The sequence below is a fragment of the Danio rerio genome, chromosome 4 (assembly GCF_049306965.1).
Source record: "Danio rerio strain Tuebingen ecotype United States chromosome 4, GRCz12tu, whole genome shotgun sequence".
In the NCBI taxonomy this organism is placed as follows: domain Eukaryota; kingdom Metazoa; phylum Chordata; class Actinopteri; order Cypriniformes; family Danionidae; genus Danio; species Danio rerio.
The window spans coordinates 62,788,611-62,810,045 of record NC_133179.1 but is presented as its reverse complement, the minus strand read 5'-3'; the positions used below and the strand labels follow the sequence as shown (position 1 = coordinate 62,810,045).

The 21,435-nt window shown below is 37.2% G+C and overlaps 2 protein-coding genes across 4 annotated transcripts in view; one reads left to right on the top strand and one right to left on the bottom strand.

Annotated features, from left to right (window-relative positions):
• The window catches only part of LOC141381809 (uncharacterized), a 705,874-nt gene that overhangs the window by 269,320 nt on the left and 415,119 nt on the right, over nucleotides 1–21,435 (bottom strand). The window lies entirely within an intron of this gene.
• Nucleotides 1,373–11,916, top strand: LOC103910670 (uncharacterized). Of its 3 annotated transcripts, none has more exons than XM_073948940.1 (12): nucleotides 1,373–1,674; nucleotides 1,759–3,541; nucleotides 3,618–3,724; nucleotides 5,112–5,286; nucleotides 5,393–5,485; nucleotides 5,658–5,803; nucleotides 8,993–9,055; nucleotides 9,356–9,466; nucleotides 9,784–9,885; nucleotides 10,087–10,165; nucleotides 10,847–10,957; nucleotides 11,497–11,916. In XM_073948940.1, the coding sequence occupies exons 2-8, from the start codon at nucleotides 3,386–3,388 to the stop codon at nucleotides 9,429–9,431; spliced, it is 816 nt and encodes a 271-aa protein (XP_073805041.1). In that variant the 5' UTR covers nucleotides 1,373–1,674; nucleotides 1,759–3,385; the 3' UTR covers nucleotides 9,432–9,466; nucleotides 9,784–9,885; nucleotides 10,087–10,165; nucleotides 10,847–10,957; nucleotides 11,497–11,916. The 3 variants fall into 3 exon arrangements, with proteins under 3 accessions (XP_073805041.1, XP_073805042.1, XP_073805043.1); XM_073948941.1 differs by lacking the exon at nucleotides 1,373–1,674 and adding an exon at nucleotides 9,147–9,263 and having other exon boundaries at nucleotides 2,873–3,541; nucleotides 5,658–5,815; XM_073948942.1 differs by lacking the exons at nucleotides 1,373–1,674; nucleotides 10,087–10,165; nucleotides 10,847–10,957; nucleotides 11,497–11,916 and having other exon boundaries at nucleotides 3,002–3,541; nucleotides 5,658–5,815; nucleotides 9,784–9,913.

Here is a 21,435-nt window from a genome sequence, read left to right as displayed (position 1 = left end):
AGTCTGTCCACCTCAGAATGTCTGTTGTCCAGCTGAAGACATTTGGCCTTCTCCTCCTCCATCTCCACCTCCTCCTCCTCCTCCACCACCTTCACCTCTTTCTCCTCCAGCAGGACAATCCTGTCCAATCTGGTCACAAAAAAATGTATGTAACTTGGAAAACGTAACTTGGACCTTTTTTAGCTTAAAATGGCAAATACATCAAATAATTGATTTCCTTCATTAATATTCCTTCATTACACAGCGATTCAAGATGCATGGGGAGAAAAAAATGCACATGTTCTGCTTTCCCGCATTGACAATTATAAACTCTTTTACTGGGACATAGTTGGGACAGCTCCCAATAAAGAAGTTGAGAGTGAGGTAAAGAGAGCTTTGTCTGCATGGCATGTATGTACACGTTTCAGTAATGCTTTCCTGTTTATTTACTATTTCTATATTTCTAACGTTTAGGTGATCAATGCATACATGGCCCTTGTTGTGAAAAAAACACAATTTTGCACTAGAAAAAAATACTTCATATTGACACATGGAATTAATAGGATAGAGGAGGGAAAGGGCTCAAGATTCAAGGTAAGCATATAAGAACTGTTTTTGCTCATATATGAAGTTACCTCAAGCCAAACTCAAAGTTTATGTTGTGAATTTTATTTTATGTACTTACCCTTGTGTCAGGCTTTGTGTGATTATCATTTTATGTCTAGTTTTGAAAGTAATAAATTATGTTTGCCTTTTTAGTGTGATCCAACAAAATACGCTTTCATGTTGGGAGCTGGCCATGAGCCTGGGCACTGGATATTGGGAGTAAGATCAAATATTTTGATCTATTTACTAAGCTTTAAAGAGAAATACTGTACCATATTTTTAGTAGCAGTGAAGGCAAATCCAAGTTTACAATTCTACCGGTAATCTTTCCTTCTGAGAAAAGGAGCCATGTATTGGATCGCCTCGGAAAGGATTCTGGCAAAATCAAACAGTGTTTGGAGTCAATTAGGTAACCAATGAATTCATAAATGTAGAAACGGTCTCAATAAAAAAAGGGATTTTTTGAGGGGATATGTATTATATATATATATATATATATATATATATATACTATATATATATATATATATATATGCATGTATGACAAATTGTGTATAATTTAAATGTTTAATTTAAATGTATAATTTAATGTATAATTTAAATTTTGTTGGGGCTTTCATTAGAAAATAAAAGCTGCCAGGTGTCCAGCCAGCACAGAGCCTCACAGCCTCCAAAATGATGCCACCTCATATAGCATATCCTAAAAGTAACTTTGCTTTTATTCTGTTATTGTAACTGTAGCATTTCAAATAATATTTCACTTATATTATTTGAAATAATATAAGTGAAATCACCACCTTGTTCTTGGGTAAGGACCTTTCGAATTAATTTGGTCAATATCTTTCCTCTGCCTAACCCTGGGAGAAATAACATGTATTATTTCTTCATTACAGATTCAGTGTGACCCTGACCCCACAAAGCCATACAACAGTGCAGCATGTTAATCCCATACTCTGTCTTTAAGTTAATAGTTCAAGTTTTGTTAAATTACATGTTATCTTGAATTGAACCTTTTTTAAATATACACAAATAAGTAAATAAAAACATTTTATTGCAAATTTAAAGTATGGACTTTCTGTTTTAATTTGTGTGCCTACATTCTGTTTAACCAGCATTTCACACACATTCACAACATTTCACAATATTTTCTTTTAAATTTAAAAAACAATTAAGAAAATGTATAAACCTATTTCAGGAAACATTTAAGAGGATCAACCATAATCTACGTAACTGCTTACGGGGGAAAAAGAAGGCAAAAACATACTGATTTATTTATTTATTTTAAATCATAAAATTAAGGTAAAAAACTTGCTGTACTGCTTATATTATAGTAAAATGGTTCTTGGATGGGCTGGTAAATAGATTTGAATTTAACATCTTTATATCAAAGGCAAGGAAAATATATTGAACGGAGAATGATGCGCGCTGATATTGTGTTCACGGGAGCCTAGTGCGTTCACGTGATGGCATGTACGCTGTTTACGTGTCCAATCCCGAATAAGGGAGTGTTTTCAAGCCAACTGTGAGAACAGCGCCTACTAGGGTCACAGAATACGAGTCACAGAATTCGGTGTAACACCGGCACCCACATGACCACTACCTTTACTTTTTCTCCTTTTAATTTATACAACTCTTGTAACATTTCAATAACTAAATCTTGACTACAGTCTGAGTGTTTTGTTTCAATACTTAAGAGCAAAATTACAATCTGAGCCAACTAAACTTTCCTTAATTCCCGCATCTTTCACCCATTGTAATGCTAAACTTATTGACAACATTTCCCCAACTTTACCCTAATTGACCTAGTTAAGCCTTAAAATGTCACTAAGCTGAATACTTGCATCTTAAAAAACATGACAGTGTGAATTGAACAAAGCACTGCAAAGCGTTTCACGGACCAAAGAGCCCAACTAAACCAGCCCCTCACTCCATTACGGTGACACAAAAAACAACTAAATTTCTGTTGGATCTTAATCAGATTATGGAAGTCCAAGCAGTCAGTAATAAGTGTTTCTGCTGTTGTTTGTGGAGTCGTTTAAGGATCCTCTGCTGAGACTGAAGCTGTTTTATTTTACTTGATTTTATTTAATGCTGTAACTGAAGTCACGCTTTGTGTTTCTTGTTTCTTTCCTTCAGAAATTGTGATTATAAACAGCAGGTGTTCATCAGTGTCTGAATTCACTCATTAGTGTTCATTAACTCTGTCAGGTGAACTATATTGGTGAACTAGTTGATGGAATAGTGAACAAGGGCACAAAGTGTGATTTCAAATGCAGACTTCAAAATGTCGAGTCTGAACTCTGTTAGCTTACAGTTTTCAGCAGTTGGTTACTTTCTCGAAAACAAAAATGTTACCCAGAATACACTGTTTTTAACAGAATATTACTGTTTTAGTGAAAAAAATTATTTTACCGTAGAATCTGACCGTTTTAACAGCAATGTTTTACAGTGTCGCTCCAACAACTGTCACTCCAACTGTTCAGCTACCCTTTCCCTCCATGAATCAGTTTTCAGCAAACCGGTCCAATAAAGTTGCAGGGTCTTTGAGCAAGCTGTTACCACCGTATAGTAAAGACTCTAAAAAAATTTAATTCAACCCAGTCAAGGGAGCACTTTTTTTTTAGCTGTGCTCTAGTAAACACAGCATAAATCCCAAGTGTTGAAGAAGGTATGTGCCTTCAGGCAAGTGGACTTGGGAAAAAAACTGAGGTTTTCTGATGTGCATTGGACACCACAGAAATTCATCGATATTGTTGAAGATGCCTTTCCTCCTCTTAAACATTCTGGAGGCTTTAAAATAATGTGTTGCTGCAGGAGCAAGCAACTCATTAATATTGTTATGCCACCAGATGGTTATTCAGTAAACTTTCCCAAGAACAGAAGCAGTTTGAACAAAGCTGTGGCGTACATTGTTCCTCTGCAATGTAACCTTCCTCTGAATGGTGATCATCAAAAGGTAGGTAATGTCAATAACTTTTTGTTGTGGGTTATATGTAAATTTTCCCTTAGTGTTGTTGTGAATTACATTTTAGGAAGACAGTATGGGACAAGGGGAGCCTTTGCAGCAAACATGGGTGAACTGCAAACAAGTAGTTCCACTATATGTTATGGAAAGTCACAGAATACAATGTAACACAAGGTAAGACAGAGTCATGCCTGAAATCCTATGTATTATTGCCAGAGAACAGCTAAGATTTTGTCCACAAACCTTTTTAAAATAGGAATACTGCTCAATCTAAAGTAACTTTTGGAAATATAACTAACAGTAGGAATAGTATAAAGTACATTGTAATGATCTTCCGATTCAATTCTATTCCCTGAACATGTCAATATGGCCATTAGTGAGTAAGGGTCTGTCCTCACCGACTGCATTTTTCCACTCTACCACACGGGTTTACCGTTGTTTTCTATGTGAACACATGGTTGATGGACATGTTTGACTTTTAAGCTTGAGTCTTTAGAAAGGCCACGTATGTGAGCAACGTATTTTTTAGACTGTACAGTCATAACTTATTTTCAGAGCAGTGGGCCAATCAGAAGTAATCATAGGTGGGACAATCACTGCCAGTTTCTGTTTGCACACACTGTGTGGTGGTTTCCAGCCAGGTATGTAGGCATGCGTGCAGATGGTGAACTGTGAACCATAACATGCATCACAAACACACATGAACGGCAATAATTTTTTAAAGTCCGTTTTCTTTTTTTCAGTCAATGTCACCTCGTCAAGTCTTTAAATGACACTGTAATGTAAATGCTAGTAAAACTTGTGTTTAATAAAATTAAAAAATAAACATGCGTTTGAAGGCTTCGACTGTTCTCCGGCACTTGCCGACTGTTTGCAAATTCAAGACCATGGTGTTTCTGAGCGACCAATCCGTTTCTGATTAATAATAGCCTATGCGTAGCAGAGTACAAGTTCAAGTTGCTTTATTGGCATGACATTCAGTACAGTATTGCCAAAGCACTTCAAATATGAAATATATTAAAACAATTGAAAAATAATAATAATGATAATAATACAGATAAGGTATAATGACAAAAAAACAATACATTTGATAAATATAACAACAACAACAATAATAATAATAATAATAATAAAAAGTTTAAATAAGATACATGAACTTACATTAACTATTTCTTATGGTGTGTAGGGTGTATACATATTTTGCAGCTAGTCTAGATGTCAATTCGTCCTCTCTCAAGTTCAAGTTGTTTTATTGGCATGACATTCAGTACAGTATTGAAAAAGCACATCAAATATTTATATATATCCTGAATATGTTTATTCAGGAGGTTCCAGTTGTCCCAGAAATTGTTGGAGTCAACAGATTCTTCAATTGTTTTGAGCTGTTTTTGGGTGTACTCTACTTTCTGATTGTGTTTTTATATTTTATTAAGCTCCTCATAGTACCGAAGACGTAAATCTGTATTCTCTGGTTGCCTGTGTTTTTGATTTGCTAATTGTCTTAATTTTTTCCTCATTGTTTTAACCATGACTGAAGTTTTTTTTTCCTTCTTCTTTTCAGCAGCAGCAAAAGCCCCTACCCCTCCACAATGGAGGCGGATATGGCTGAGGTTGCCTGTCGCCTCAGCCAGCGGTGCGAGCTGCATCCCAGGACCCAGATGGAATTTCGCAGCTTCTGCGTGGCCACACTAGTGTGGCTACACCGTCTGGGTCATGTAAGCGTTATGGAGCTTAAGGTAAGGCCAGAGCCAACACCTTTTAGTTGCGTTCAAAACACTGACTTGTTTGCTTGTTGAGCCCTGTAACAGGCCTCATATCTGTTCTTACGCTCTACACGCACAGGTGCGGGAGTGGCTGGGCAGGCGGCCAGAGGGGGACGCTGTCATTCTGACGCCTCCCAGCAAAGCCATGAGCCTGAGCCAGAAAGAGGAAGAGGCAAGTTGATCCTAAACAAAGATAATTACCATAAAAAATTTAATGACTAAAACTGTCTGGTGAGAAATGCCAGTGTAGAACATTTTAATTCATGATTAAACTGATGAGCACGTATGTTGTAAAGTGTAACATGTCTCGTGTGTAACCTATGCACCTCTCTCTTTTGCCGCAGTGGCTGGAGTGCTATTTCAGGCACGTCCGGCCACTCTGCCTTCAGGCTCAGGCTTCGGGAACGGATGACAGAGGATGCTTCTTCCTGGGAGCGACAGGACTCCCCCTTACTAACCCCATCGCAGACATCCAGCGCCTGAAAGCAAAGCAAGTGTTCTTGTAAGCTGTTAATGTTTTTAGCCTGTTATTTTGTGTGTAAATTTCTACCCATGCACTTTTCAGGAATTACAAATACATACATACATACTAGAGCTGCACGATTCTGGCTAAAATGAGAATCGGAATTTTTTTTTGCTTAAAATAAAGATCACTATTTTCTCAAGATTCTATAGATGTAAAATAAAGGTATGGTAAAAACAAACAAATGGCACAACATCGATAATAAAATTTATGTGTAGATGTAAATAGTTCTATTCTGCTTATAATAATTCTGATGTTGAATTATTATGTTTGAGATATATGTTTGCAATTTGTCATTGGCAACATTATTAGACAGTTGTATTCACTGGTAAAATCAGACATTTGTCATTATTAAATTATATTCAACAGTATATTGGCTAGAGTAGTTATACTGACACTGTAAACATTTATTTTCATGCACAACTGTGTGTTCGCTATGAAAGAAAAACATCAAACGCTTGAAATAATCATAACTCTATAATGCGATATGATAATTTAAATGAAGTGCACACTTTCGGATTTATTTTGACTGCTGTTCATACTTCGCACGCTGTTCCCAAACGATCACTCTGTGCCACAAACTGAATATTATTTACAACTTTATTACCTGTTACTCGCAACATATGCAGGTTCTGTTAACAAAAGTAGACACGCGCACGGCCTCTCTGTGATAACAGCTCACGGTCTGCAGCTTCCGTCACATGTGATTTCCTGGCCACGAATACAGCATAATATTAATTCAAAAATGACATTTTTAGGTGAATTATACCTTATAAATACCGTATATGACTCATTCAACATCATTTGGAGGTGTCAATGTCAAATGAGTAACGTGTGTGAAACCATGAAAAGACTCGTGCAGCCGCCTTTTTTTCTCTCCTGAACTTGAAAATATGATTGACAGAATCGTAGAAATGCTGGATTAAGATCGTCTAGGGCAGGGGTCACCAATCTCGGTCCTGGAGGGCCGGTGTCCCTGCAGGGTTTAGCTCCAGCTTGCTTCAACACACCTGCCTGAGTGTTTCAAGTACGCATATAAGACCTTGATTAGCTGTTCAGGTGTGCTTGATTAGGGTTGGAGCTAAGATCTGCAGGACTCCGGCCCTTCAGGAACAAGTTTGGTGACCCCTGGTCTAGGGGGTCAAATCGAGATCTTGTTCTTTTTGTCCAACTCTAATACATACATACATACATGCATACATACAAGAAAGAAAATGACCTCATATTCTGTCTGGCCCCAGCCATCACTGACATCTTGCTCTATACATTTCAACAGGTAAAGTTTACATCATTTTTGTTGGAAAATGTAGTCCATATCGATACCCTACCCCTAAACCTAGCCATAACTGTAAATTACTCCCTAAATTAGAGTTCAATAATAGTTGGATAACAATCAAGTAGATGTGCATAAACCTAACCATAAGCCTAAACTGAACATAAACTGTAAACGTCGTACCCCTTATTTCTGATGGGCTGATTGGAATGTTGTTCAAGGATCAAAATATAGATGTTTATCCAGGTACATGAGGGTGAAATTAGGTCGGCGATGAGGTACATGCGCAACTTTTAAGAAGAATCCAGGAAAACACAAAAGAGTGGGAGTTGTAGAGTATGACAGTAGGCTGATGTTCTAATCCAGGCGGATGTAGTGCTGTGTTCTGAGTGTCAAGCAGTTCTACCTGGTTCTGATTGTCCTTTTCGCTGACCCCCATATACTATAGCTGTCTTTAAGGGCCCTGTGTTCTGACCACCAGATTGTGTTCTGATCTAACTGGTTCTATCTGTATCATTCTATCAATATCAATTCGAATAGCTTGAATTTGATTGTTGTGTTTGATTTTCTTCAGAGTTACTCTCAAGTGTTTTGAAAAACAAATGTGCTTAATTGACCAATTCACAATCCATAGTTAACCAATCAGGGCCTATACCTGCACAAAAAAAGCACCAAAAGTACAGCATCCGTTACGACCTGAGTGACTCTCACACACAGACACACCAGCGACACGCACGCACCACATGGCTGCAATAAAGGAAAATTTTATGATTTGTTGTATAAACACTTCTTATATATTCGAATGTTTGAGTAACTTGTGTATTGCTTGCGTCAATATTGTAACCTAATTGTCGCGTTATTTGATGCCTTGAGCGCTTTTCATAATGAATCTCGAAGCTGCTTTGCAGAAAGTGTAGCTTGATGTATCAAAGTGACGCCAATGTTTGTGATCATATATTAATTCGGGCTGTAACGTAAACGTTAGATTCTTAAGACTCTGTGAATTTTAGTGCAGAGCTGGAGTTCCTAAGGGCAACGTTAACTGCATTTGCGTATATTCACATACAGACTTACCTATAAACTTTTCAAAATAATGTCAGAATTAATGTCATTTCCACGCTGCATATTTTTAACCAGGATGTTTCAATCATTCTTGTTAACCTACACGTGCAGCCAAAAAGGTATTGACTTTGATCCACGCAAAATAGGAATTTTGAAAAATAATGCATGAAACAAGTTAACTTAAGTCATTGCTCAAATGTGAAGATGCGTGTATTTTTTTAAATCCACCCCACAAACACACCTACATGTGCCTAAGGTCAGAGGAAGTGACAGGGGGATTTGACTAAGTTTGTTCGAATATTTTAATTCATTCATTCATTTTCTTTTTGGCTTAGTCCCTTTATTAAGTCCCGGGGTCGCCACAGAGGAATGAACCGCCACTTATCCAGCACATGCTTTACGCAGCGAATGCCCTTCCTGCTGCAACCCATCTCTAGAAAACATCCATACACACTCATTCACAACAGACAATTTCAGTCTACCCAATTCACCTGTACCACTTTTGTTTAAACTGTGGGGGAAAACGGAGGAAACCCACACGAAAGTAGGGAAAACATGCTAACTTTACACAGAAACGGCAACTGACCCAGCCGAGGTTCGAACCACCGACCTTCTTGCTGTGAGGTGACAGTGCTGCGCCACCGCGTCCCCCACAAAAGAATAATGTGTGCCGTTTTAAAATGTTACAAGCCCTGGTAGCCATTTGGCATACAAATTAGGGCGAAGGCAAATTTTCAACCTACTTCAAAATATCTTTGTTTTTGTGCAAACATTGATTGCTCAAATGTGAAGATGCGTGTGTTCTTCTCAATATTTTTCAGGAAGGAAAGGCTCCTGATCACAATACTGATGACGAGATGCGAGATGCCACCCATTTGCAAGATGTAAATGTGCCAGAGCTCAAAAGGAGAAGATTGAGTCTAAGTTTTTTTTTTTTACGAATATCTTGATTTGTTAATTTTCTTTTCGACTCAGTCCCTTTAATAATCCGTGGTCACCACCGCAGAATGAACCGCCAACTTGTCCAGCACATATTACACTGGCAAAGCCTTATTTATAGTACTGTATGCCCTAATTCGCAGATGGGACAGGGTACTTACTTCAGAATATCTAATAGTTTGTTCCTGTACAAACATTGATTGCTCAAATGTGAAGATGCGTGTGCTCTTCTCAATATTTTTCAGGACGGAGAGTCTGAGCATGTCGGGGATGTTACTGAGAGGAGGAGGGAAAACAGCCCAAAGCCACATACAATCGTGAGCGAACGGACATCGACTGAAAGAGAGATAGAGATTGTAAGTTTATTAAAATATATTCATTCTTTTTCTGTTCGGCAGAGTCCCTTAATTAATCCGGCATCGCCACAGCGGAATAAATCAGCAACATATCAAGCATCCTTGTTTTGTTTTGTTTTTTTTTTTTGTTCCTGTACAAACATTGATTGCTCAAATGTATAGATGCATGTGCTCTTCTCAATAATTTTCAGAAAAGCCAGTCTTCCCGATGTTGTTTCTGTGAAGATGCATGTGTTATTCTGAATATTTTTCAGAAAAGCCAGTCTTCCCGATGTTGTTTCTGTGAAGATGCATGTGTTATTCTGAATATTTTTCAGAAAATACAGTATTCCCATGTCGTTGATGTTACTGAAAGGAGCCACCGCAGCCCAAACCCCCATACGAATGTGAGCGAGCACAGAGCAACTGACAGAGAGACTGTAATTTTATTAAAATATATTCATTCATATTCTTTTTCGATTCAGTCCCTTTATTAATCCGGGGTTGCCACAGTGGAATGAAACGCAAATTATCAAGCGTCCTCATTTTTGTTTCTGTACAAACAATTATTGAAATTATTGCTCAAATGTGGTGATGCGTGTGCATGATGCGTGTGTTCTTCTCGTGTCTTCCGATGACAGCGATGTGACAGTAACGCGAGAACCCACTCCAGAAAGAGACCTACGTATTCCTGAGCTGAAAAGAACCGAAAGTGTGATCGTAAGTTTCTTTGAATATTTTAGCACATTTAATTAAAAGCACATCTTTGGAGACTTGATGTGAAAAAAAAAAAAAAGTGTCTTAATTTTAAATAGTGACTTTGTATAGCTACAGTCAACATACACCAGTCCCGGCCGCGTTTTTAATTGTCAACGGCAATCCTGTTGACTAGAACATGTCCACTGCACTTTGTCGACTCAGGGCTCCATTTTGACAGTCCATGCGCAGGGCTCAAACGCATTCAGGGTGTGTTAGAATCCACTTTTGCTAATATAAGGACGGAAAATTTCGCTTTGCGCCGTGCCGCATGATCTAAAAGGGTTGAGCTTATTTTTTTAATGAGTTATAGGTGTGTTCAGAGTCTCAGAGTTCAGATCAGAGTCTCACCTCCCATTCCCTTTATGAGCGCAAATGCATTTGCTATTTAAACAGCTTGGCGCAAATCGTCAAAAAGCACCTCTTGCGCCAAGCGGAAACTAGCAAACAACAATTGCGTCGTGCCTTGCACCACATTGCGCCTGGTGTATGATAGGGCCCTTAATGTGTTGCAAATTAAAAGTGGCATCGTTTCTATAGTTTGGACACTGAAACTTTCACTTTAGACAGACCTTTATAATTTTAGGATGTTGTTGGTCATGTCACTTCTGGTCAAAATATTTAACTTGTGCCTTTTATTCATAGCTTACCAAGAAAATCCTTGGATATGGTACAGAGGAGTCTAACACGAGTTCAGAGATGAGTGAGGATGACGATAACCGTTCTGGCCAGGATGTCAGTAGCAAGAAGGAAAAGGTAAAGTCAGCAGCAAAGTCTAAACTCCATCCATGTTTGATAGTGCCATTGCGTATTTCGGTTTAAATCGCCTCAGGAAAAAAATATTACATGTGTAAGCATAATAGCAGCCATGCACGCATGCTAAACAACTTGTTGGGTTGTTCGTAAATGTAGCAGCACCCAAACAGCAGCTGGGGAGACCTGCGCCAGTCACTAAATCCAGCATAGGTGCTCTCAACCCTCCGCCACATTCTGTCTTTATGTTATGCACTGTGTTTTTCATTAAGTCAACTGTGCTCCATGTGCTCGGGTGTTGTATCAAATCTGACCCCGAGGACAAATCTGACACAGCGGCTCGCAGCTATCAATTACAAATAGTAGACGTGTTGCTGTAATACATGAAGACTAATTGCAAGGATCTTATTATTTTTTTATTATTATTACTGGGTGACGTGCATTTAAACATGACAGATTTTCAGCCATGAAGACCATATATTAATTACTTTTGTTTTGTTTTTGAGTCACTTTTTCTCTAATTACATTTTTATCCTTTTCAGGACCCAGACAAAAGTGTTCCTCGGAAAAAAAATTCAGGCAATGGAGGAAATCCTGATGGACTTTTTTTTTTTTTTTTTTTCCCTCCTTTCCTCTTTCCGTCTTTGTTGACGACAACGTGTGCATGACAAGCTGTTTTGGCATTTAATCTATAACCTGTACACATGTCTATTTTCATGTTACTAGTGCTTAATTTTTAGGTACAAGTGTTTAATCTTTGTTGAAATCTAATTCTGCATGCAAAAACAAAACTTTAACATTGAAATAAACGTTTAAGACAATTCTGTGTTGTATTGAGTTTTTACATTCTGGAAAATGTCGCTATGTCTCCATTAATTGTTATGCGCAGCTCAGAATATAAATTTAAAAAAAAATGCTTGATGGAAAGCCAAGATGCTCAAAAGCTTTAAAAATGCATGCCCAAGTAAAAAAAAAAAAAAAAAATTACATATATATATATATATATATATATATATATATATATATATATATATATATATATATATATATATAGATAAATGTACAATTAAAATTAGAATTAGTAAAAGCAGTCTGGCGGTTAGGTCTAAACGTTTCAAACGTTGTCCACTAGAGGGCAGCAAATGTCTTTTTATCACCCACCTTTAATGTCACTTGCTGTTTCATAGAGGTGCAGTTTCTAAAATAAATGCTCAATCACGGTCTTGATCTATACACTGGCTCAACTCTGCTCAGTCTTCTCCTTCAGTCGTAAGTGAAGTGCACTTGTTCTTTGCTTTGAGGAGTTAAATCATCGGTTAGAAAATGCTATCACTAGTTAAACCATTACTTGGCATAAAATAAAAGCCACACCTCTTTTGCCTGTGACGACGTGCTGTCAATCATACTGTTATTCAACATCCAACTTTATCTTCGGCGGATCAAGGTAACACAGACTATTGTTATTTAAATAGTTCTTTTACTGTTATAGTGAACAGTCTACAATTTTCGCAACATCTTTCGACGTGCTGTCAATCAAACGGTTGCTGAATCATTCTGCTTCGGTGAAATGACCACCTAATGACTAATTGGTACTTTAAACAATCAGGGCCAGATTAAGCAATGGGCACAGGGGTCCGTCCTCACTTAGAGTTTGCCTGCTCCTCATCACGAGTAAGAGAAGTAGGAATCATTATTAAGTGCGTGTATCATGGAGGACTCATATTCCTCGAACTGGATTGGAGAGGTGTTATCCAAATCATGTGCATTGTAAGTTTGTAGAAGTCATACATTATAAATACCCTTAAAAATAAATGTTAGTACTGCTACAGTGAACTTGAACAAGCATATTAAAATCCATTAATTTCCCCTAGTTGTATTAGTATATATATATATATATATATATATATATATTTTTTTTTTTTTTTGTGTGCTTTAAATGCTTTAAAAAAAATGTTAAATCTTTGTAGACTAGAAATATATGTACTGTATATAATTTTTTTTTAAATGGGGGCAATACATTACAGATACAATTTTTTAACAAATATTATATTAATCTTATTTTTTTTATACAACTATGGGGTGCGGCTATAGGGGGCCTACAAGACATTGTGCCCAGGGGCCGCTGAGTTACTAATACAGGCCTGTAACCAGTGTATAGGGAACACGCTGGTATTTTTGCAACCGCAGTAAGGTGACAGTCACACACCCTTTGATCGTTGCATTGATGTCCTCTATGGTTAGACCTCAAAAGACTTTTCTTTACTGAAAAAAGTATACATGAGCAATTGTATGCAAATGTCAACTTGCCATAAAAAAAAGTTTTACAATGCTTTAAAACTTCTCAAAAATGTATCTGTGTATTCAAACTATTATACTTGATTTAGCAAAGTCACACAAGTGGCAATCTGTCACATCCAAAACAGAGAGAGATCACATCCATAAAGATGGTTTTTCCTCATAAATACAGACATGTAAAATCAGATCAATCAGTCATCTTTGAACTACAGTGGTCCAACACTTATCTTTTCGATTAGCACCGATTATGTTGGGTTGTGCAGTTTAATTTAAAGAATTTCAACAAACTATCTTGTATACTTTAAACTTGCAGACTGTTTCGTCACATCCATAACGCATGTTTATTTTTCGAATTTTAAATATAAAAAATGTTTCCTAATTGATATTTTTCTGCTCCCACAATTCTGTGACTATTTTCATCCTGAAAAAAGTATAAAGAGATGTTTCAATATAGTGTTAACATATACTTCATCTGTCACTTTATATTTTGAGATTTTACTACAAATGGCACATCCATAACACTGGAATTGCTCATATATATATATATATATATATATATATATATATATATATATATTGTGGCGGACCTGCCAGTGTGGTTAGCAGCGTCCTCATGGAAACGACTCATCACACCTCATCACGGGCTGATCAGGGGCAGCTGCTGCTCATTGGGAGGAGAGTATTTAACAGACGCTGTCCTCACAGACAACGAGCACGATGACAGCAGGCTACACGCTGAGTTCTCTCCTTCCACTGGGCACCCTGATCGGCACTTCGCCCTGCACAATCCTTGGACCCTTGGACACAGAATTCCAAAGACGACAGCGCCAACAAAAGTGAAACCGAAAGCGCCATAGACGAAAACGAAAAAGACCCGGCAACAAAAGACCTGACAAAGGACCCAACGACAGTGCCGACAGACCCAACGATGACATCGACAACAGTGTCAACGATGAAAGCGCCACCGACGACAGTTATAAAGAGAGTGACAACATAGTCTCGCAGGCACCTGCTTTGCCAATGCCAGATGCCAAAAGAAAGCGGGATGAAGAGGAGCTGGACTATCTCCTGCAGAAATTTTGGCCCAAAAAAAATTATTGCAGGGAAAAGCTTGATGAAAGGCAACAAGCCATTTTTTGCTTAATGACAACGGAGCTGAACATAAAAGGTGAGTAACCCTGTGTAAGATTTCCAAAAGAAGTTAGATTGCATGTTACTGAAAATAAAACGCCTTATATCTCTTTCAGACAGGACCAACATTGATTAATGCGCTGAAAATAATCCAACAAGGTGTTTGCAAAGGCGTGAGGCCAAAGAACTGGAGTCCCCCTGGAATAAACAGTTTTATACAATACATAGTAAAAAAATCTAAACTTATGTGAAAAAAACCCGCAAGAGTAACACTTGAGAACATTTTTTATTTTTTTATAAAAGTGTAGTTTAGATTTGTTTTTACATTTGCATGCTGTTGTCTCTCACACGCGCACACACACACCAAACATTCTAGTGTCATGTAAGAGGCAAATAAACTAAAACAAATGTGTTAAGCACAAATATTTATATGCAAAACCTTATGCATTTCTATCTGACTTATACATCTACATCTAGAGTAACGTGTTCAGAGTAAGCAACTGTGAGGGAGATGCCATCCATCACAAGGCTGAGGGTCCACACAGCATGTCATCTGCCGGGTGAAGCAACAAGCTGGACAGTCATCATCTCTTTCTATTACAGCAAGCATCAACCAGATTTACACAATGGCTTGCCTTCTGCCCTCTTGCAAAATGCATTTGTTTCAAGTAGCAAAAATGTGACGAAGGGGATACCACCTCCAACTAATTTTTAACAAGGAAAACACAAAACTATGTAAATATAAGTAACTAGACATTTGCACGGCAGTTATGTAAAAAAATACATTAAGACATTTCCGCTGCAGCATAAAGATTTTTTTTTTGACATGTGTAAAGATGACACTATTTTAAACAAAAAAGTTGTGAGTGTTTTGTTCAAATCTGTAGTCATCTTGACAGGTAAAAGTAAAAAAAGAAAAAAAAGGTCAGCTTCCCCTGAAACAATTTGATGTTATTTTAGATGAGCTGGATCATCATGTCATCCAGAGTATAAATAACCTTTCACTCAAACTATGCAGCTTATCGGACTTCACTATCGACCTGAAATGCTGATCTCCCTTCACTCCACCCTTATAGGACAGTGAGAAATAACCCATAGTTAGTAACGTTCATACTTATGGATATTGAGGACACAATGTACACACACACACACACACACACATGTAAAAAGATAGACAGACGGATGGATGGAAATGATACAGGTATGTAAAAGAAATTAGCTCATTCTATGGATATTAATAATCAACAATAACTTTTTTTCTTAATTAATATTCCGGCTTAAGCTTCGGTCAATTTGGTCAAACAAACATATGATTGTATATGATCCTGCCCGCTCAACCAAAGCGGACTCTCAGATTATGAATATTAATTATCAACAATAATGAATAAATATTAATCATTAACATTCTGGATTAATTTATTGTTAACTTGACCAAACAAACATAACCAGAGCCGCCGCTCTTCCAAATGGACACGGTAATGATCTATTCATTTAGAAAAGGGAATTATTACTACTTCTTGTAAAGTAGAATAATAATTTATAAGCTTTAAATCAACTTATAAAAGCTAGGCAGGGAAATCTGTCTTTCAGTGACTTTTTCTGTGAGGCAAACAGTACAATTCGTTTGATTATAATGGGATTTATAGACTAGTCAGACGGATAACAAACAAATGCACGAACATACATAAAACATAGAACAAAGGTAAACCATGTGGAGATAGACTATACGGGTCTATAGAACATGTAACAAACAGAGAGAGATAGCAAAGCGCGGAAATAGAGATTTCAGATAAAGAGTGGCAAAATATCTTTCAGTTCCACACACACCATTAAGGATCACCAAGATTATACAAAACACCTTTTTGATAAAAGGGGCACAGCTTATCAGCATAACTAAAAACACCTGGACTTTAATGTCTGGAGGTCTCTCTCTTTATGCGAGTCTCTTCCTTGTCTGATGATTCCGGTGCTGTCCTTCTTGATGCGTGGAGTTTGCAATACAGGTTGGAGGAACGCGATCGCAACTTTAAACTGAGTTTATTTTGCCGGAAAATAAGAAAACGTGGGTTCGGAGCGAGCCACGCGGCATAAAGGAGCCGCTAGACCTCTTAACGGGATGGCCTCCTTGAGCAGTACCCGACATGAACAGGTACATCAACAATAAAAGTACATAAAGTACATCAACATAATACTCACACTTATATTATTTATGCTCTAAAAAGGCCTAAATGAACCAGGCATACGGGTTATAAGATAGGTTGTACAGGTAGGAAAGGTCAGAAATGAGATACAAGGTTTGAAAGCATAACATTTTAGTTTTTTGCTGGTCCCTGATTTCTCAGCCCAATTTCTTTTTTTGGACTAGTGTCCTTGTGAGTGTGTGTGTGTGTGTGTGTGTGTGTGTGTGTTTGGGCAGAAATGTCTTTGAAGCTCCCGGCCTATCTCTCTGGGTGGCTCTGGATAACGAAAGGTGTCACGGATACCCAGACTTCGTGGAGCCCGGAGTCGTAAAGCCCACGCAAGATACTCCTTGATAAAAATTAATAAGTAATTTTATCTGTGGACTGTACGCTACAGGTAATTAAAAATCGATATGAACTGTGAGAAACTGACACGGCTAGCATTTAATTGGTTTTCTCATATATAGCATAATAACAACAACCTCAAAATGATCGAAGTAACTCGAAATGTAACATTTTAACCCCCTACATTGTTTAAGCTATTATCATGAACAATATAAGGGTCTGAAATCGCCGGTAAGACTGATAGCAACAGAGCACCACCAAGTAACTTCATTGACTGTAAACATGTCTCATATGCTAATATGATTTCTCCACTTTGACTTTCCAAAGAATCCTGCCTGAAATCATATTAAAACGGTCAAGGTCCGAATGTGTGAATATAAAAACAAACTTGACCTCAGTGGAAAGGTGCCCGTTTTCCATAATTAAATCAGCAACAAACAACCAAACTGCATTTTCAGCGACAGATTACAAAGTTTGTGAGCTACGCAGGCGATCTGTTTTACCAAAAAGTTTGGGCAAAATCTCATTTTATCAATTTAAAAGGTCAAAACAATTGTTTTACTTACCGAAATCAAATTACCTCAGGTCAACACGGTGGGCGGAGTCAATGGATTTGATTGACAGCCTGAACGAGATTTACTAACAAGTTTTTTTTTTTCAATGTTTTTGCCTAATCTATATTTGTTAAACAGACCGCCGTAAAAGGGGATCCGCAGCATTGATTTATTCATATAAAAAAAATAAAATAAAAAAAAAGGCATGTCCTAGAGAACACAACACAGATCATTTTAATTGAGACCAAAGTTTTGCAGGATGTTTTGATGCTGACTGTGACCACCAGAGACCAACACAAGATGAGCAAGATCCAGGGTCTCAAAATCAATTCATGGAGGGCCGCAGCTCTGCACCGTTTTGCTCCATCCCTAATCTAACAGAGCTGATGCAAACAATCAAAAGTGTTCACAGTTTTGAATTATTTGGATCAGCTGTGATTTAGTTTGGGCTGGAGCAAGAGTTTTGTTTATTTATTTTACTTATGATTTGCTGTCTTTTCCTTCTGCTTTTCCCTTGTACTTGGATTTGTGGGCCAAAGTGGCTGCAGGAGGTCGTCCAGCTCTTTACTCCTCTTTCTTTTGGCATCCGGAATAGACAAAGCAGGTGCCTGCGAGGCTATGTTGTCACTATCCTTGTTGCTGTCTCTGTCGTCGGTGGAGCTTTCATCGTTGGTGCTGACGCTTGCCTTTGTCGCTAACCCTTGCCCTTAAGTTTCTCCATTTGCCTGCTCTGGTCTGTGATGGTGGATTTTCAGAGGTCCTGGATTTGACTACCTTGGCCAGGAAGTCCTCCTGCTTCTCAGGGGGTTCTTTGAGTGTCCTTTTAATTTCTTGATGAGCTTCGTTTTGTTGGTGTCGTTTGGGTCATGCGAAACACAGAAAAGGTGAGAATTATCATCAAGTTGCTTCGTTTTCTAATGTCAAAGTCATTTTATTTTTTCTCTCTCTACATTGCAGTGTTAATTTTTCTGTTTCCTACTTTTTGCTTGCAGAATCCTGCCACCTGATTCCAATCTGTGCAGCTAATTTCCTTAGATGTATAGACCTGAGGGGCTGGTGGCTTTATTGGATTTTTTATTTTGGACCCCCATATCCGGACATACTTTTATTTTACATTAAGTTGCATATTTTCTTAATAACAAAATAAACCAATGCTCGCCTCATGGCAATCAGAAAGATGACTAAGGAATGTGTTTGTCTCATAATTCTTGGCATGCTTGATGCTAGGATCAAAGGGTGTGTGTGTGCACGTCACTTAAAACTAAATACTAGCGTATTACCTATAAACTGGTACAGTGCCCATTGGTCAGTCATTTCACTAAATTACGGTAAAAGAGCGATTTAACCTACTACGTTACACATTGATAATTTCTGTTCTTTGTTTTGATAAACTTACTCTTAATATTGTATTTTTGATCTTTATATTCCTAGATCATTTGAAGTACTTTATCTAGAAGATACTTCTATTAATCTAAAAAAAGGAAAATAAATATCTATTTAAGATATTTTTGGCATCAAGTAAAAAAGCTATAACCCGGAAATGGTATAAAGAAGAGCCACTAACTAGATGAATGGTTCGAAATTATAGCAGAAGTTAAGGAAATGGAAAAATGACACATGCACTTGGATTACAATTAGAAACCTTTGAAAAGAAATGGAGTAAATTGCTGACTTTCTCCTCAACAACAATATAATTATAACTGAACATTTACATAATTCTATAGGTTATGTATCATTGTGAAAATAAGTTTGTTATATAAATATATATATAACAAACAAGAGATGCAAGTAAAGCTTAAAATAATATCATTGATGGTGAAGTGCACCATTTCCCAAAAACTATCAATTCTTGAACACTGCCAGAATATATGCACATGATGTGCCTCTTTTACTCAGCAGTTTCTCCAACAAGGATAAATAGTCCCGGATTGTAATGATTTAATTTTGGGTGTAATTTAAAAAATAAAAATAAAAAATAAAAAAATAAAATCGAATTAAGTCTTTCCAACAAAACTCGCGCCACATTCTTGAGCTTGTTGAGGTGTGTGGGACAGCACATATTTTAACCCATTGGTCTTAATTTAGTATAATGCCTACTTCATTTACCAATTTTAATCTTATATAGTCTGTTGAGAGTCCTCTAGAATTACTTATTGCTCTATATAATTTAGAAATTTTTTAGTCATACTTTTCTTGTATGTCTGTACAAAAATCTGAACAAGCTGGTTGTTCCAGTCCTCATCCTGTATTTATTTTGTTTAATAGTCCAGCAACTGTAAAGATCTAAATACATCTTGCTTTTGAAGACCAAACTTATCTTTTAAAGTTTGGAAGCATTCCATTCTGCCATCTTTTATAATTGTACAAAATGAAGAGATTCCTAAATATACCCATCGTTTAAATCTATTATCCATAGTTACAGGATTGAAATCAGAGTCATGCGCCACCCAATTCAAGATTTTAATTTGTTTTTCCAAATGAAGTTCCTTCACCACTGTATACTAAGTTTTCAGAGTAAACTCTGTTAGTGGGTTAAGATACTGGATCTTCATCTGGAAATTAGTTTATTTTTTTTTTTTACCTATTAATGCTTGAATTGGTATTTCCTGAATTTTGCTTTCTATTTCCTTCCATCTTGTTTCTACTTCAAGATCACACCAACATGCCAATGGTCTTAATTGTGCTGCATAATAATAATAATAATAATAATAATCTTTGAAATTATAATAATTTTGCCCTGTAATGTCAGACAGGGCAGAACAAGACTTCGCACAGGACTTCTTTTGTTTTTATTTGGCGGATCGCACCAGTTCTTGTGCATTACCCCCCACCTGCCTGTAACCTGATTCAGAGACTCTACTGTTCCCATTATAATCCCTTCCCCTAACCTAGTGAGAGACTTCGTATCCGCCAGCGCCGTGTCTCCAGTTCCTCTGACTTCTGCTCAGTCCTCCCACTATGTCAGGTTCAGAAAATAACTCCCTCCCTCCCTACCTTAAACTTTATAAATTTGCATTAAAGTAATTCTAATAATGAAATATTATTAATCAGTCCTGTGTCTTTTAAAAATCTAAACAATGCAGTGTACTTAATATGCCTTCCTACCTCAGGATTAAATAAAAATTTCAATGTAAACTCATAATCTCTTTCTTGACTTCTTCCCATAACTCTCTTCTTTCTTCATTATACCGCTCACAATGCATGATCACATGTTCAACAGATTCATTTTTCCCACACTCATAGACCTGTTCTGTGCTGTGCCATTACCTTCAATGTACTGTTAGGTCCAGTATGCCCAATTCTTAGTCTGGATAAAATAGTATCCTCTTTCCTTTTGAGTGCCTCACTTTACCTACTTTTAGCTGAATATTGTAAATTTGTCTTCTATTCTTTCCTGCTTCCCAATGGAGCTGCCATTTCCCCATTATTTGTTTCTTTATTTTTGCTTTAACTTCAATTCTACTGTAATTCACTTCCATTCCTATATTCTCTTCCATAGTAGCTTGCTTTGCCATTTTATCTGTTTCTTCGTTTCCTTGTAATCCCACATGAGCTGGCACCCAGATAAACACTACCTTTACTCTCTCCATCTAATTTATACAACTCGTATAATATTTCAATTGCTAAACTTGCCTACAGTCTGAGTGTTTTGCTTCAATGCTTAAGAGCAGAACTGCAATCCGAGTAGACTAAAACTTTCTTAATTCCCACATCTTTCACCCATTCTAAAGCTAAACTTAATGCCAACATTTCCCCTGTATACACTGCCAATTTGTTTGAAATCCTTATTTTTTTTAATTATATTGAACTTTGGAATTACATATGCTATTCCTAGCTGGTCATTATCTGGATTTTTTGATGCATCTGAATAAACATGTATCATATCTCCGTATTCTTCTATTAAATATTCCCTTACATACATTTCCTCCAATTGTCCCATTCCCTCTTTTTGTCTGTTTTCTAACATTTTTAAATC